The sequence below is a fragment of the Lissotriton helveticus genome, chromosome 4_1, assembly GCF_964261635.1.
Source record: "Lissotriton helveticus chromosome 4_1, aLisHel1.1, whole genome shotgun sequence".
Lineage (NCBI taxonomy): Eukaryota > Metazoa > Chordata > Amphibia > Caudata > Salamandridae > Lissotriton > Lissotriton helveticus.
Window position 1 is genome coordinate 1,038,500,102 of NC_136063.1, and position 15,138 is coordinate 1,038,515,239.

Consider the following 15,138-nt stretch of genomic DNA (forward strand, 5'->3'; position numbering starts at 1 on the left):
CTCTGCGTTGATCCAAATCTTCAACCAACATACTAGGGGCTTCACTCCAACACTATCTGATTTGTACTTAACCCCCAGTTCCTAATGTGCACAGTATGCTGGCGTGCTCTGTGGGACCTTCAACATCCGCCTTAGATATTTATTTTCTTCCCTTTGCAAGTTGGTGGGTTTAACAAAACCTCACACCTCACTACCATACAAGACTTTAGCACAGTGGAAGAAATGATACAATTTTAAAATCACACCTGGGGTCCAACACCCCAACCTCTGGGCATAATTTGCAATTGAACCCATGGACCTGTTCAGGGTCAGACACTTTTCCTCTATTAGGTGTTTGAAGTTCAGACGGTTGTCAAAAAACACACCCAAATAGGCAAAGGCCGGGACTTTGTCTAGGGTGATGAGCCTATAGTATAATTATATTTTTTACTGGGATTCTTTCCCATCTCCATCACATGTGATTTTGCAAGATTAGAGGACATATCCAAGTGATCCATGAGGGTGAGGGTGCCTTCAATAAATTATTTACCAGATGCGCATTGTTCGCGAAGGCCTCAATTAGTTCCGCCCCTTCCACACCTAAATCTAGACATTTCATTATTTCCTGCTGCCCTCTATCAAATAAAGAGACATTAAAAGTGCCAGTATCGACCTGGGCCCATCTGAGCCTTCTACCTTGATCTGTGGTAACGACTTTCGTGTACCCTGCCTGTTTATCCATCACTTGCAACTGTGACTGTGTTCCAAGCCCTATAGTAAGTGGGTTGAGATCACTGAACCCCCTGTTCGATATCAAATCTCAGTACACCTCCCTTTAATAAAGGGGAGACAAGGATAAAATCAATGAACGAGTGACAACCTCTCCCTTTGAATGTAGGACTGATTATTAATGGGAAGACGCTCCTACGCCTTTTTGAATAGGACATAAAATGGGGGAATCAAGGGTCCTTAACCCGTTGGAGTAAACACCAGCATAAGGGATTTCGAACGGCAGTCAGAAGGGGCTGGACCCTTTTTGAATGTGTCCCTCTGCCAACTACCTAGTCCAACAATGCATCAAGCCCAATGATACTAAAAGTTTGATTCTGTGCCTCATAATTTCTAAATCTGACATGATCACCTCTGAAGACCAATACCCACTGACCGGTCGGACCACCTTTTAATCCTTTTTTTCGAATAGCCTTAACCCACAGCAAAACATTTGGTCTTATCTGGAAAATGTTCCTAGTGCTGAGACACTGAAGTTGTTCATTGCTCCCTGTGGGACAGGAGCATCATTAACCCTTTTTATGTCTCGCCTAGCAAATGCAGCACTTGCGTTGATTTGCCTTGGCGAGACCTATAGTCGCCGGTTTCCCTGCCGAAGGGAGACAAGAGATGGCACGCGCGGACAGGGAGCTGTGCACTCCGTACGCATCTCCTGTGTCCGCGTCAACACAGTGCGCGCATGGTGCACTTTCCCTCCCTCCCCGTCAGAATATGAACTCGGACATTCCACGGCTTAAGGTATGCATTTTTTTTCATGTGGTTTAGCCCTTATTTCTTCACTAATTTAACCAGAATAAAAAGTCTAGTTTTATATTTTTCCTCAAAAAATTGAATTTTTTCACTGAAAGTTACAACACTGCACTGAAAACTGGGTCGATACTTGCTTGCATTTGGGAGTCGGTAGGTAGATGGTGGTATGTCACGGAAAATGTTACAGCGACGTAGTTCGTTCTTTATTTAGAGTTTGCCTTATGTGGTGAGTAAGTGACTTTCTGCCTATGTCAGCGTGCGCCTGAGTCCCAAGGTCCATGGTGTGCTGTGCCAGTTCCCACTATTACGTTCTTGTTTATGTTGTGGAGAGCTGCAGGGAGCACAGCTGTCACGAAGCAACAATAGAATATAACGAAAAGTCTCCTGGGTCCCTGAATCCATGACAAAAAAAACATGCAAGTAACTGCCTATATGCCAGCCAGTACCTGTAATATAGGTGGCATCTTGCATCAAAGTCCAAGAAATCCAGCTCCACTCCGACTGCAAGCATAAGGGGGGAATGGCAGGGGTCTGACAGCTGCACATAAGACTGCACCAGGCTTGCATAGTCGGTGCATGATGGATACATGGAGAATGGATGTATAGTGGGTACACACAGCCTGTACACAGCCCAGTGACCATGGGGACTCCATGAATTGGCACAATTGGAGACCAGGCCAAATAAACAGTGCCTCGACATTGCCAATGTATCTTGTTACTTTTTTACTCACAAAGTTTCACTCAAACCGTTATACTTAAGGGATTGAAATGTCATACAAATACACTAAAAAGATTAAAGAGTCGCACATAAGGGCAAAATACCCTTGGCAGCTATGAAACAGAATTAAATGCTACTTTTTTACACACAGATTTATCTTTAACTAAATTGGTTTCTGCTAGGGGCTGCTAATTCTACAGTGGAACTTGTTTCCCTCACCATTCAGTCAATCCTCTGTGAAAACAGGGACATGGGCTAATCAACTTTGCCTGAAAGGATAATGAGAAAAAGAGGGGCTGTCCCAACAAATCTGGGGAGATTTCCACACACTTCGAAAGAGTGGGCAATAAAGATGAATCAGGTTACTTCGTGGAATGGAGCCACGAATGGATAAGGTACATACTAAGTAATTGGTGTCAGGCACCACACGGGCAGATAAGTAACACTGAACTAGTGCCCCCCCAGACGGAACCCGCATTCCGCATGGATAGACACGTCTTGGGAGAGGGAGGGGTTATAAGGGCCCTCTACAACAAAACCTGCAGGGCTGACCTCGTGGGACCTACCGCACACACTGTCCATATATGGTATACAATTCTTAGAACAAGCATTTACAATGCAATAGGTCTCCCAGCTTTAAAGTTTGAGCTATTGGCATTGTATATTACAATGTGTTACATTAACTTGTTATCAAACTCTGAATTGTTGTATAAAGATGATTTGCAAACTGTCAAATGTTGCTGAATAGTAAGCAACGTTGTGAATAATATTGTTTGCTAGTCATCCTTGGGTACCAGAGTACTTCACTTGAGGCAGCTCACTACTCTGCACTCACTACTCTGCACTCACTACTCTGCACTCACTGCTCTGCACTCACTGCTCACTACTCTGCACTCACTACTCTGCACTCACTACTCACTACTCTGCACTCACTACTCACTACTCTGCACTCACTACTCACTACTTCTAACGTCATTGATTAACAAAAGGATTTCTTGTTTTTGGATCTGTCTTGAGCATATCAATTTGGTTACCTGTTGAAATGCTAATATTCTCATTTAGAAAGACATATGAACTCACTTCATAAATGGAAGGACTTCTGGCCTAGAGAGCACTAGGGATTGTTTTGGTATTGATTGACTAGAAAGCTATTTGCTATTTTCTTGGTGGTAGGTTGGCAGATTTTAGAAACTCAATAGCTAGTTGTATCTATGATAAGCAGGTGACTATGAACAAGATATTGATTTTGATGGGTCAGCTCAACTTTCACTCGCAAAGTATCCCTTAGGTAATCTCCTTATGTAGATTCATTTTACAGTCAAATGTAGGTTGGAAAGCTAAACACCTCTGGACACAACTACCTGCTCCAGTTGGGGACAATTTACAAAATTTTGTTGGGTGATTCCCATGGTACAGTAATTTGGCCTGTGCTGTCATCTGTGTACACTAATGCTCATGTGAGCGTATGTTTGGGGCCACTTGTGGCAATGAGCGCAATATGCAGTGACGGCCTGAGGAGTGGCTTGCTATACAGTTAGCCAGGAAAATTACATTTCTGGAATTATTACCCATTGTGATCACACTGCAAATATAAATGCTTCACTTCTCGGCTCAAAGTATGGTATTGGTGTCACATCATGTAAGTGGCTGACACCTTTAGTAATCAGAGACATTCTTAGTATTTTGAGGACTAAAAGGGGTGCCTGATTTGTGTGCTGGGAGCACAACTTTGGCACTCACGGAGACCACACCTCACAAGCCTTCCGGGTCTGGCAGTGTTAAAGAAAAAGATGAATGCCCACTTCTTCAAGGAAGCTTTTCTAACCATGCTCGAAATGTCTGGACTTCACCCTTCCCTTATTTCCCCCTGCGATTGATCCTAAATAACGAGAAGATCCCACAACTCCCAAGAAATGGCTTGGGCTACTCATGCTCTGCATCATTAGATGTTACAGTACTATGGAGTGACTCGGATCACAAGCCAGTGCTTTACAATATAAGTAAATAATATAGCTGATAATATATAGCTAACAGAAGACGGAAAGAATCCACGGACGGAATACACGGAGGCCGCCCCGGAAGTCAGGCACGGTCGCCTGTGACGGGGGCGGGGCCACGTCCAGACCGGAAGAGGAGGCAGGCGGAGTCGATGCGTCTCGCGGCCCGGGGCTCCTGTGAGCGGTGTGGAGACCCGGGGCCGCGCTAGCAGGAGGTTGGGCGCCGCGTGCTGAGAGAAGAGTCCCCGACATTGCCCAGGTAAGTTTCAAAAGGCTGGGGGGCGGGGGGGCCTCGGCGCACTCGTGTGTGTGTGTGTATGCATGGGAGAGTGTGAAGGCTGGGGGGGCGGGGGGGGGCCTCGGCGCACTCGTGTGTGTGTGTATGCATGGGAGAGTGTGTGTCTCTGTATGTATGTATGTATGTATGTGCGTGCGTGCATGGGTGCTCGTGTGTGTGTCTGTGTCTGTGTGAATGCGCATGCGTGTGGGAGCTTCCCAGGAGACAGCAGCTGGCCACAGCGCTCGTTCGCGTGCGCGTGGCCAGCTCTAATCGCCTCCTCGGAGACAAAATGCGCGCGGCCAGTACTGTCTCCTGGGGAGCACAGTCAGTGACAAAAGATCTCCTGGCGGACACAGCGCTGACGCGCTGTTAAACGCCAGGAGACCTAAAAAGGGGATGGCATCACACGATGACAACTTCCCCCACTCTGGGAGACTGGAAAATGAGGTAGACTCAGCAGCTGTAAAGGATTTAAGCAGTTTTCTTCATGTAATATAACGCCAGCCGACACGTGTTTCATCAACAGGGGGACACCTGTGACTCTTCAGGGCTGTGAAATTATATGTTAAAACAACAATATGAATATTTACACATAACATGCGTGATACTGTAGATTACATTGTCCCCATAGGTAGGGCATGTGGAGTTTGTTAGGTGTTTTTAGCTCCACATGCCCTTCATATGGGGACAATGTAATCTACATGTTATGTGTAAATACTCATATTGTTGTTTTAACATATAATTTCACAGCCCTGAAGAGTCACAGGTATCCCCCTGTTGACGAAACACGTGTCGGCTGGCGTTATATTACATGAAGAAAATTTTCATATAAACAACGTGTTTATCACACAACCGATGTCATCTTGTTTTTCTGCCAACTGCTCAGTACCATTACTGTTTATTATTACACGTGTGCACAGTACCTGTTATAATCAACCGGACCCCACTCAGAGCCTTCATGAACAATGGCAGGCCAATATTGATGAACTAGAGGACAATGACTGATAGGAAGCGTTAGCATCACCACGAGAGGTGGCAATCCCCTCAAGACTAAGGCTAGTGCAACTCCAGGTGCTTCACAGAACATATCTCTCCAGGGTAGTTTTAGCCAACATAGGGAGGACTGATTCCCACCTCTGCCTGCGAAAATGTGGAGCCATAGGCACATTCTACCACACAATATGGGAATGCCCGGGGATTCAAACATACTGGGAAAAATTGATGAATACAATAACACGGTTCAGCGGGACTCCAGGTACTACCAGAACCCAAGCGAGGTCTCCTAAACATATGGGAGGCCACAGATCTCAATCGCACGGCCCAAGACTGGTCTACACTAGGCATGACGATAGCAAAACGCAACATCGCCAAACACTGAGGGCACAGCCAGCGTATACAGAATGGTGCAATGACATGGACTGGGCAATAGTGGCTGAAAAGACAGATTATGTAAATAGAGGATGTCCCAAAAAGTGGGAGCGGGTGTGAGGAGGGTGGGACAAATTTAGGGGAAATATCTGTATACGGGCACCAGGAGATCTTTTATCGGATGACAGCTCGGTACCTGATGGTGACATTTTGAACGGCAATTACGAGGGAGTTGGGCTCCCACTCAGTCCTGGTGTAAACTGGAACCTTTTGTATACATGTAACTAACTGTTTTTGAGAGGATGTCACAAGTCATACATTAAAAAAAAAAATGTAAAACACAACTAATGTACGAAGAGTAGCGGATCTTCAAAGCTGATCTCCAATCTCTTCTCTTCCAAAGACACTTTCAGAATTAATACTTTCATTCTCAGGCCCCTCTTGGAAGTTCACTCTTCATTGTAAATTTGTATTTTTTCCTGTACATTCCTCACCCCTGCGTGCTGTGTTGTTGGATTTTGTGTTTGTGTACCCTTCATTTTTAGTCTCCTGTTTTCTTTGTAATGTTCTGTTTTGTACCACTTTCCTCTTGTAACGTAACTAGTTCTACTGTACAGCCATCTGACACCTTCGGGTAATGTCCGTGCTTCATAAAAATGCACTAAATAACATAAATAAAAATACAGTGATTTATACCGCGTTGTCTCGGACTGGTCTCCCTTCTTGGTCTTGCTCCGGGCGGCATCGTTTCGGCTCCTGGTTTCGCTGTCGGTTCCTACGGTGTCTACGTCCCATGGTGGAGACGTTGTGGTTCAGGAATAACCTATGGACCAAGTTAAACTGTAAGACAGGAGTATAGGTAAGCGTGAAACGCAGGACACGAGGGAGTCGCAAAAGAACCAGAGAGGCAGAGTTGAGTATCACCATGAACCCATCTGAGAGGAAAGGACTGCAGCTCCGCCAATCAACAGTCAGACAAGCCACGTGCGACCACTGACATTCAGGAGGTGGGCGTGGTGTAAACGCTGACACCTCACCTAAAACTTTGCAAAATGGCAGCCATGTTTAAAATTCAGTAAGCGCTACCCACAATCAACACAATTCCGTTTGTACAAATAACTATTTTACCGTTTTACATAGCGTAAACCTGGTGGCGGGCATTAGGGCGGTTTGCATGCGCATTTAAATAATTTTATTTTTTATGTGATTTGTCCAAAATCATAGAATAGTAAATTGAGGCCGGGATTTAAACCTTGTTTGTCTAAGGCCAAATGTAGCTGGTATTTTTGCAAGGCAACTCGTGAGTCCTCCAGTTTTTCGTTTCCCGATACTACTAATATCCACTCCAATATGGTCGCTTGTAAGTTCTACCAATGAAGGGAAAGCAGTCCTCTCTTTACGGTCACACTACCCATCTATCCATCCATATGCAGTCGTAAACATAAAGTACACTAGACGGCGATCACGTTGTATTCTGTGTCCAATGTCGGCCACGTAAGACGTAAATGCTTTTCTTCTCAAGCGCTTCCATCATATAGGAACTTGCTGGGCTAACTTCCCCTGCTTGTGCTCGCTATGTCTTCCCAAACGTTAGAGACAGTATTGCAAACTGTCGATGAAAAGGAGCTGCTAGATTTGCTTTCTGGGTTCATGGTGTTAATGGGTATCGTCTCTTATGTGGCGCTACGCTGGATCCAGTTGCCCTATGGTCGCTATTCATCACCTGCCTTCGGCTTCCCGGTGCCCGCCCGTCTTGCCTGGTTCTTGCAGGAGTTACCTTCACTTTGCCTCCCCATCATACTACTACTTTGCTTGCCCCGGACACCGTCCTTACCACAGCTCATTCTGCTGGGGGCGTTTATCGCTCACTATACACACAGGTGAGAGAGTTGGTTATTCACACGTGTTTGATGTGTGGAGGGGAGTTTAGATACGGTTAATATACATGCCCCCCCTAAACAACATATTTCGGAAAGTCAATCCGATTCCCAACTTTTAGATACAAGTGTTGATTTTCAAAAGCAGTGTGATATATTTCATTCTAAAATAGTTTTGACTACAGTGACCTGTTAGCTAATAGTCGTGTTTGTTTCTATCATTTTCGGCATTGTTGGTGCCAAATGGTTTCATGTGGTGGAGACCTTCTGCTACATGCAGGTGAAACCATTTGTAGTTTTTATTGACCGTTAGATATCATGCCTAAAAAGACAATACAGAGATCATATACACACGTATACAAAAAAAATCCTGAACATAGTAAAACGTATACTTTCACAATAGGAAATTTACTAGCATACTTTGCCGACCCTCATTATAGAGTTTAAAGTCAGCATATATTAATGTTATCAACTACCCAATCAATGTCTAAAAACATTAACATTTCTCCTATTTCCTCTCCATTGTACAGACCTTATTAACCCCCTTGCCACAGGAGTATTTAATCAATCTTATTTGTAAACAGGGTTAACATTTTCATTTTTCAAAATACAATCCACTTTGGTGCTAACTAGAGCAATAGTATTATAAATGCAATTATTTTTTATCTCTTGAGTAAGAGGGCAAGATAGACATTGGATAAACACTTCACCTTGTACAGAGAACAATTTCTTATATTCAAGAAAAGTCAATGGTAATACAGGAAGGATTATAATTCTTCAATCATCTATATTCATGTCTATACTAAAAAATAATTGATTATTAATGTGTAAAAATGATCTTTCCTATTTGCAAAACAAAGCCGCAAAAGTGCAAAATACATATACTATTTTACTAAATACCGATAAAAAAATTACCTTTCCACAAAACATCTTTTTCTTATATTGAGGGTATAACTAAAACATAGCTACCTCAATATACCCATTCCATAACTCTAATGCAGCAAATCTTTCTGCTTAATTAACTGATCATAAACGACGGGCAAGAATTTCCCTACTCCATAATACAAAGGTATATTATCACATCTTAAAATTAATTGCATTAGACCCTTTATATGGCGCATCTGAGTTAATCTAACATTTGATAGCAACAATGTTTTTCTACAAACATCAAAACGGGAGCAAGTTATTAGTACGTGTAAAAAGGACTGTGGCCCCTTGGGCAGAAGGGACACGTAGCTATATCCAACCCTACTTGCTGAGCCGGCTTCCATCATATAAACGCTGATACCTGCCCCAATCAACCTTCACTCCCCACCTCCTTATATAGGTACTCTTCACATCCTGCAGGTAAGGTTGAATATGCCCCATACCCTACATTTTATAGATGAGACAGATTATCCCTCGCAGACACATCTTCTAAAATCGATCCTAGATCCCTCTTTTACTAAAAGCTTTACAGTTTGCTTCTGCTGTATAACAGACAACCCTTAGAGCTTCTCCCCTACCGCAACATCTAGGGATACCTTAATATCCAGTAGGTTAACCCCCACCTGTTGGCATACTTCTCCTGCAAGCAGGATTATATAATTTGCCTTAAGGAACCCTGATTGCTTGCAGGTGTTGGGCCTTATCCAGTTGGTGCATGGAGAGGTCGAAGCAATGTTACATTTTTAAACACATAAGTGGCAGGTCTAAAATTTTCCTCAGAAACCTGCTGTCGATAGAGACGTTTTGAGGCATGGGTGTACATTGTATAATAAATATTTTATGTACATAGTACTTTGTGTTAGCCACGTATGTCTCCAGCTATGGAGCTCGTGCCATGTTTATATACACGTTTACTTTAAAGTGCTTTCCACCTTCCAGCACCGATCTCTCCAGGAAGGTTTGTTAAATTCTCCGAGTTGACTGAGGGCATTTGTGGTAAGGGTAGGCTGGTCATGGGCCCCTTTACATTTAAATGTATTCCCTGTTATTTATGCCAAATCCTAGTGTCAGAGCAATCCTTCACATTTGGCCAGGAGTGTCACGTCTAATGAATGTTATCCCTTTCCGGAACGCTGCCATGGGCTATGCCTTCCCAAATGAAGAGTCGGTCAGCCAGTGGAGAATACAAACCATAATTTATTTGCCGAGGAGTCCATCATACCTGCACCCTGGAATGGTCGGAGAGGGACTGGAAAAGTACTGGCTTGAGCCCGACCTGAACAAAGAAGGCACAGAGATGAACCAATACCTGCCAGACAAGCATGCTTATCAGTGGTCCAAGGCCGCTGTACCGCATCTCAGCATCTCTTAATGTGGGAGCAGGGATACACGCATACAATGGAATGCAAAGTAAAATAACCATCTTTGTTAGTCACTAGAGTCACAGCCTCGAACATTAACAGAAAATATAACAGAATAAATGTTCTGCTGAGGCGAGCGATTCTACATCTTAAGGCCTAACACAAGCTTGGCACTGGCAGTTTAATAAGGGTTACAAAATCCAAGATGGAGGCAAATTTGCTCATGAGATCTCGACACTACGAGAAACACTAAATGGGCTTCAGAATGCGAACATTAAGATATGTAATTTATCCATACACTGCTAACTTAAACAGCACAACAGAAGCATTATGGGAAAGGGAATTTTAAATCTAACACGTGCCGCATTTTGTAGACCTCCCTATTAAATAGGACGCAGACGTAACATCTGACCAACACAAGGCTAACTCATCATGAACTATGTTTATTTAGCCCACATGTTACAATACACAGATGGAACTTGCACAACCCAGCAACCCTACTGCCGGTCTCTGCAGAGAGGATACTGCAGAATATGATTGTTAATAACAGAGGGACACAACGAGGGCTGTATAGATTTGCAGGATGTTATGTTATCAGAAGCTTGTAAAGCTCACGGTCACCAAAGGTTTCATGGTGCTAATGCTGTATGATTGCGTAGCGTACAGGATGTTAGTAAGCTTGTTTGAACAGCCAGGTTTTCAAGGCCTTTCCAAAGCACAGTAGATTGTCACAACTTCTGATTGACAATGGAAGAGAATTCCAGCATTTGGGGGCTAAGTAAGAAAACCAGCCACCCCCCTGTCTCTTGAGTTTGATGACTGGGGTGGACAGTAGGTGTAGGTGGGAGGAGCGTAAGTTACAGCCATTAAGAAAGAGATGGAGATCTGTTGGTTGATGGTTCATGTTTCAAGTTAAAAGATGACACCACAACTGCAGCATATAACATCACTCCAGACAATAGTAGAAGCATATAGATTGGCAGAACTATCTGTCCATGCAGCAGCACTGATAGCTCTCACAAGAGTGTGGGATCTGAGTATGGGTTTGACTGTTAAGATTTATACTGACAGCCAGTACGCTTTTGGTGTGGCCCACACCTTGGGGAAATTGTAGGCAGAAAGAGATTTCTCATGTCTCAGGGAACAAAAATTCAACATGGACCATTGATTGAGTTTAAATTAATGTTTCTGCCAGCTAAAATTGCTATTGTGAAATGCAATGCCCACAAGAAAGTAGTAGATGATGCAGGAAAGTGAAACACATTTGCAGTTAAATGCGCAATTATAGGACATTATAAAATATGATTTAAGTGAAAGGGGTATAGCTAATTTACAAAAACAAGCTACACCAGAATAATTGCTGAGATGCAATAAACAAGGTATCTGCTTAAATGAATGCTGGAAAGACAAAACCGGTACCAGGTATTTTTTACCCGATAGATTGTTATACCCTATGATTTGATAAAGCCTGGACCCTCACGTATAGGGCGAGATAGCATAGTAAATAGCACTTTGAGTGGGTTTCCTAGAGATTTTGGCTTCTGTGCCACTGCACTTGCTGCATCTTTTGGCCCTTATACCGGTGCACCTACTGCACCGCTCAAATCATGACCATGGTGCCTACAAGGTAATTACACTTGTGACTGATTACTTAGTAGTAAAATATAGCAATAATCTGTGTTCTGTGGGTTTCGTAGAGCGTTTAGCCCCTATGCCACTGCACCTAATGCACCATTCAAATCCTAACCCAAGTGCCTGCAAGATAATTGCACTTGCAACTGTTCTTTTTTTATTTTAGTAAAATAATGCCTGGACCCTCACGTATAGGGCGAGATGGCACTGTAAATGGCATGAGACTGCTTTGGGAAAACCACAATATAAGGAATAATGGTGACAGAATTTGTAAAATCTATATGGTATGTTCTCAACATAATACAGGAAAGGGAATACCAACGCCAATGGGACATTGTGCACCAGTGGTAGCACCGTTTCAGCCCCTCCAGATGGATTTTGTTGAACTATCCCAACTAATAAGTACAGGAATAATTTGACTGTGGTGTGCCTTTTTAGGTCGAGCCTAGAGCTGTGCATGCGCTGATTGCTTGACTTTTAGTAGGGGGTAAAAAAAGTGCTACCCACAAGCTTTTCCTGGCCTAAAGCTTGCGTGCATGAGCGCGTGAACGCGAGTAGCCGCCATCTGCCTTTTATCCCATTAAGCCGTCATGGCTCATTAAGTGCTTTCTGTGACATTCTGTTAACCCTACCTTTCTGACTGGAGTGGAACATCCCCCTTTTCCTCTGCTCCATCACTCACAAGCTATCTTTCATGTGCCTCCCCTTCTCCACTTAAAACTTGTCACAGATGCACACTTTCAGTGGCACATCATTATGCTCCCCCTTTTATCCTTGCTTGTACACAATAAGTTAGAAACCTTATTTAACGCTGTGCCTTTCTTTCTCCAAAAAAATACTGCCAATGCCAACAGAAACGTAAGCCAGTGATTTTTGCGCCCATGTGTATGTTGGCAAATAGTTAAAAAGTATATATATTTTCCCTTGCACACCCCACATATCAGGCTTGATGCAGGCGGAGGCAGAAGCTTACTTGGCTTTCTAGCTCGCTGCCGAAGCTCCTGGCTCTCTGCTTGAAACTGTGCCTCCCGCAGGCGTATTGTCTTCAGATCGTCCTGGAGGTCGGCCAGAGCGTTCTTCCGTGGAGAGTCCTTCCAGCGCCCTCCACTTCGCGACGTGTGAGTCTGGAGGCACGGACACCCGGGGGGAAAGAATACAAGGCAAATTCATCAATGAGAAACTGTATGCCGCTGTTTGCTGTGCCAAATCAGAAACACCAAACGTGGCGTTACTCAGGGTCAGAGTTCAAGGGTGCCCGACACTAATAGACTAGGTAGGTGGTGCTTCTCCACCTTAACTCTGAGGTGCCCCCCGCTATAGCTTAGGTTTTTAAATGGTACACAGCTTGGTTGTTGGGTAATGACATAATCACGAAAACATAAAAGCACTGAATTGATGTTCCCTGACCTTTTTTACGACTACAAACTCATTTATAGACCATGACAGACTTCTTTTTCCTACTGCAAACGAGGCTATTTTAATCGTGCTTGAATCACCAAGGTTAAAAGAAATGCGACATACCTATATGATATGATAATATGCGGCACCACTCTTCCTACTCACCAAACAGAATAAGGGAAAGTAACAAAGAGCCGAAAATGTTGCGTTTGGTGAGTCGGAAGGTCAACAGCAAGCACTGGCAAAACAAATAGATCTCACTTAGTAAATCCACTGGCTGTGCCAGTGCTTTTTGTCGATGCTATGCAGCATTGGCAAAAGCAAAATGCCTTTGCCGATGAAGGAAAGAAACAAGAATTGGCAAAGCCAATAGGTCTGGCCTTTGAGACCCATTGGCTTTGCCAATGGTTTTTACAGATGTAGTACAATATTTATTGTAGTGCACATTGTATTGGTATTTATATAGTGTGAACCAAGCTGTGAAGCTACAGAGCGCTATACATTACAACAGCGGTCGGTAGACTATCTTCAAGCATGTTCATCAAGTAAGGATTACAAAAATGCATTTTTGCACACATTTGGCCACTGGGAGATTAAATGATTTGCCCAGAATCACACAATGTTAGGTCTAGCGCTGAGGCCAGGATTTAGGCCTGGGTCCCCAGGTTCCAAAAGCGGCATTTCGAGATGTTAAGCCACATCTCCAACTGTCAGGCTAACTAGGAGGAATAAAAACACTTTCGGTTGAATTAAAACTGTTAGACATTTTTTGATGCTACAAAGACCAACATATTAAAGATGAGAAAACGGCAGTTGCGTCATTTCACAGGTGCACCTGGTGTGATAATTGTTACGGAGTTGAATGTGTAAGTAAAAAAGATAAAAACGTAGCGCAATAAAAAAAAAATTTAAGTAGGGAAGGTGTAGCAACACACATAGAGCATACTTAACACAGACAGCAATGTGGAGAGTGGGAGGTGGGAAAGAGAAGCACACGTGACATCCGTGTGAAGCAAGAGAGTAAAGCGAGAGACCAAAGCAGTGGCGAGCAAATCAGAGAGGGTGGCGGGGCAGAAGCACATGTACGAGAGCAACACTGAGCGTGGCGGCAGGGAAGCGCACAAGGGAGACAGCTAGAGAACACACTTATTGAGTGCTTAACGAAAAAAATTAAAAGTTGTGCTTGAAAAGTAAGCAGTGGAAGGGAAGCCCACACAAGCTAACAACAAGCATTGGCATAGCCAAAAGGTCTCGCCTTTGGGACCTTATAAATGTTTACTTATCCAGCACAATATGGTGCAACAACATCAACTGTTGCATGGCTAAACACTGATAAGGTCCCAAAGGCGAGACCTATTGGCTATGCCATTGCTTGTTAGTAAATGGATAGAGGGCTATCCGACGAAAAATAATGATGCATAAACTATGGCTAAATGTTTATTGAAAAAACAATTTCCTCGTTTTGGTTTGCCCCGGATAATTTCCAGTGACAATGGTATTCATTTAATAAATAAAGTGATGCGATGGGCATTGAACAAAGTTTTACCTAATTTGTCATTCACCAGCAGTAGACTCTGTGGAGTGGAGAACCGAGTCAAGTTTAAAACCCTGAGCTATATACACAAAATCGAAACAGGAAATGCCTCCCGTTATCTTCAATCTTTGGTCTGTCCTTACTTTCCCTCTCATAACCTCCACCCAGGGGAAATTCACAATTCCCCAAATCAAACTGTCTCGGATGGGCGGATGGTCCTTCTCTTATCTGGGCCCCTCACTGTGGAACACTCTGCCTACAGTTCTTCATAACAACACTGTGTCCATTTTCGCAAGTCCCTGAAGACATGGCTTTTTAACAAATAATTTGCTAGCTTCTTCTACTCTGTCTCGGATCTGCTTCCACGCCGGGAAACCCTTTTTGGGTAGCTGCTGCGCATTACAAATCTAATAATAATAATAATAACGTCGGAACAGCATATTAAAATCAAAAATAGCAAAAATATGTGCTGAATCCACATTGACTTGGATCGATGCTTTACCCCGAGCCCTGATAAGTATGCGTACT

At 43.5% G+C, this 15,138-nt stretch overlaps 2 protein-coding genes across 2 annotated transcripts in view; one reads left to right on the forward strand and one right to left on the reverse strand.

Annotated features, from left to right (window-relative positions):
- Positions 1-6,844, reverse strand: part of NSUN2 (NOP2/Sun RNA methyltransferase 2) — a 506,360-nt gene extending 499,516 nt beyond the window's left edge. The window contains exon 1 of the mRNA XM_078687631.1: positions 6,578-6,844. Coding sequence (XP_078543757.1) covers positions 6,578-6,808 — 231 coding nt within the window. The 5' untranslated portion in view covers positions 6,809-6,844. The remainder of the gene's footprint in view (positions 1-6,577) is intronic.
- Positions 6,845-7,322: 478 nt separating this feature from the next.
- Positions 7,323-15,138, forward strand: part of SRD5A1 (steroid 5 alpha-reductase 1) — a 232,672-nt gene continuing 224,856 nt past the window's right edge. Inside the window, exon 1 of the mRNA XM_078687632.1 lies at positions 7,323-7,761. Coding sequence (XP_078543758.1) covers positions 7,457-7,761 — 305 coding nt within the window. The 5' untranslated portion in view covers positions 7,323-7,456. The remainder of the gene's footprint in view (positions 7,762-15,138) is intronic.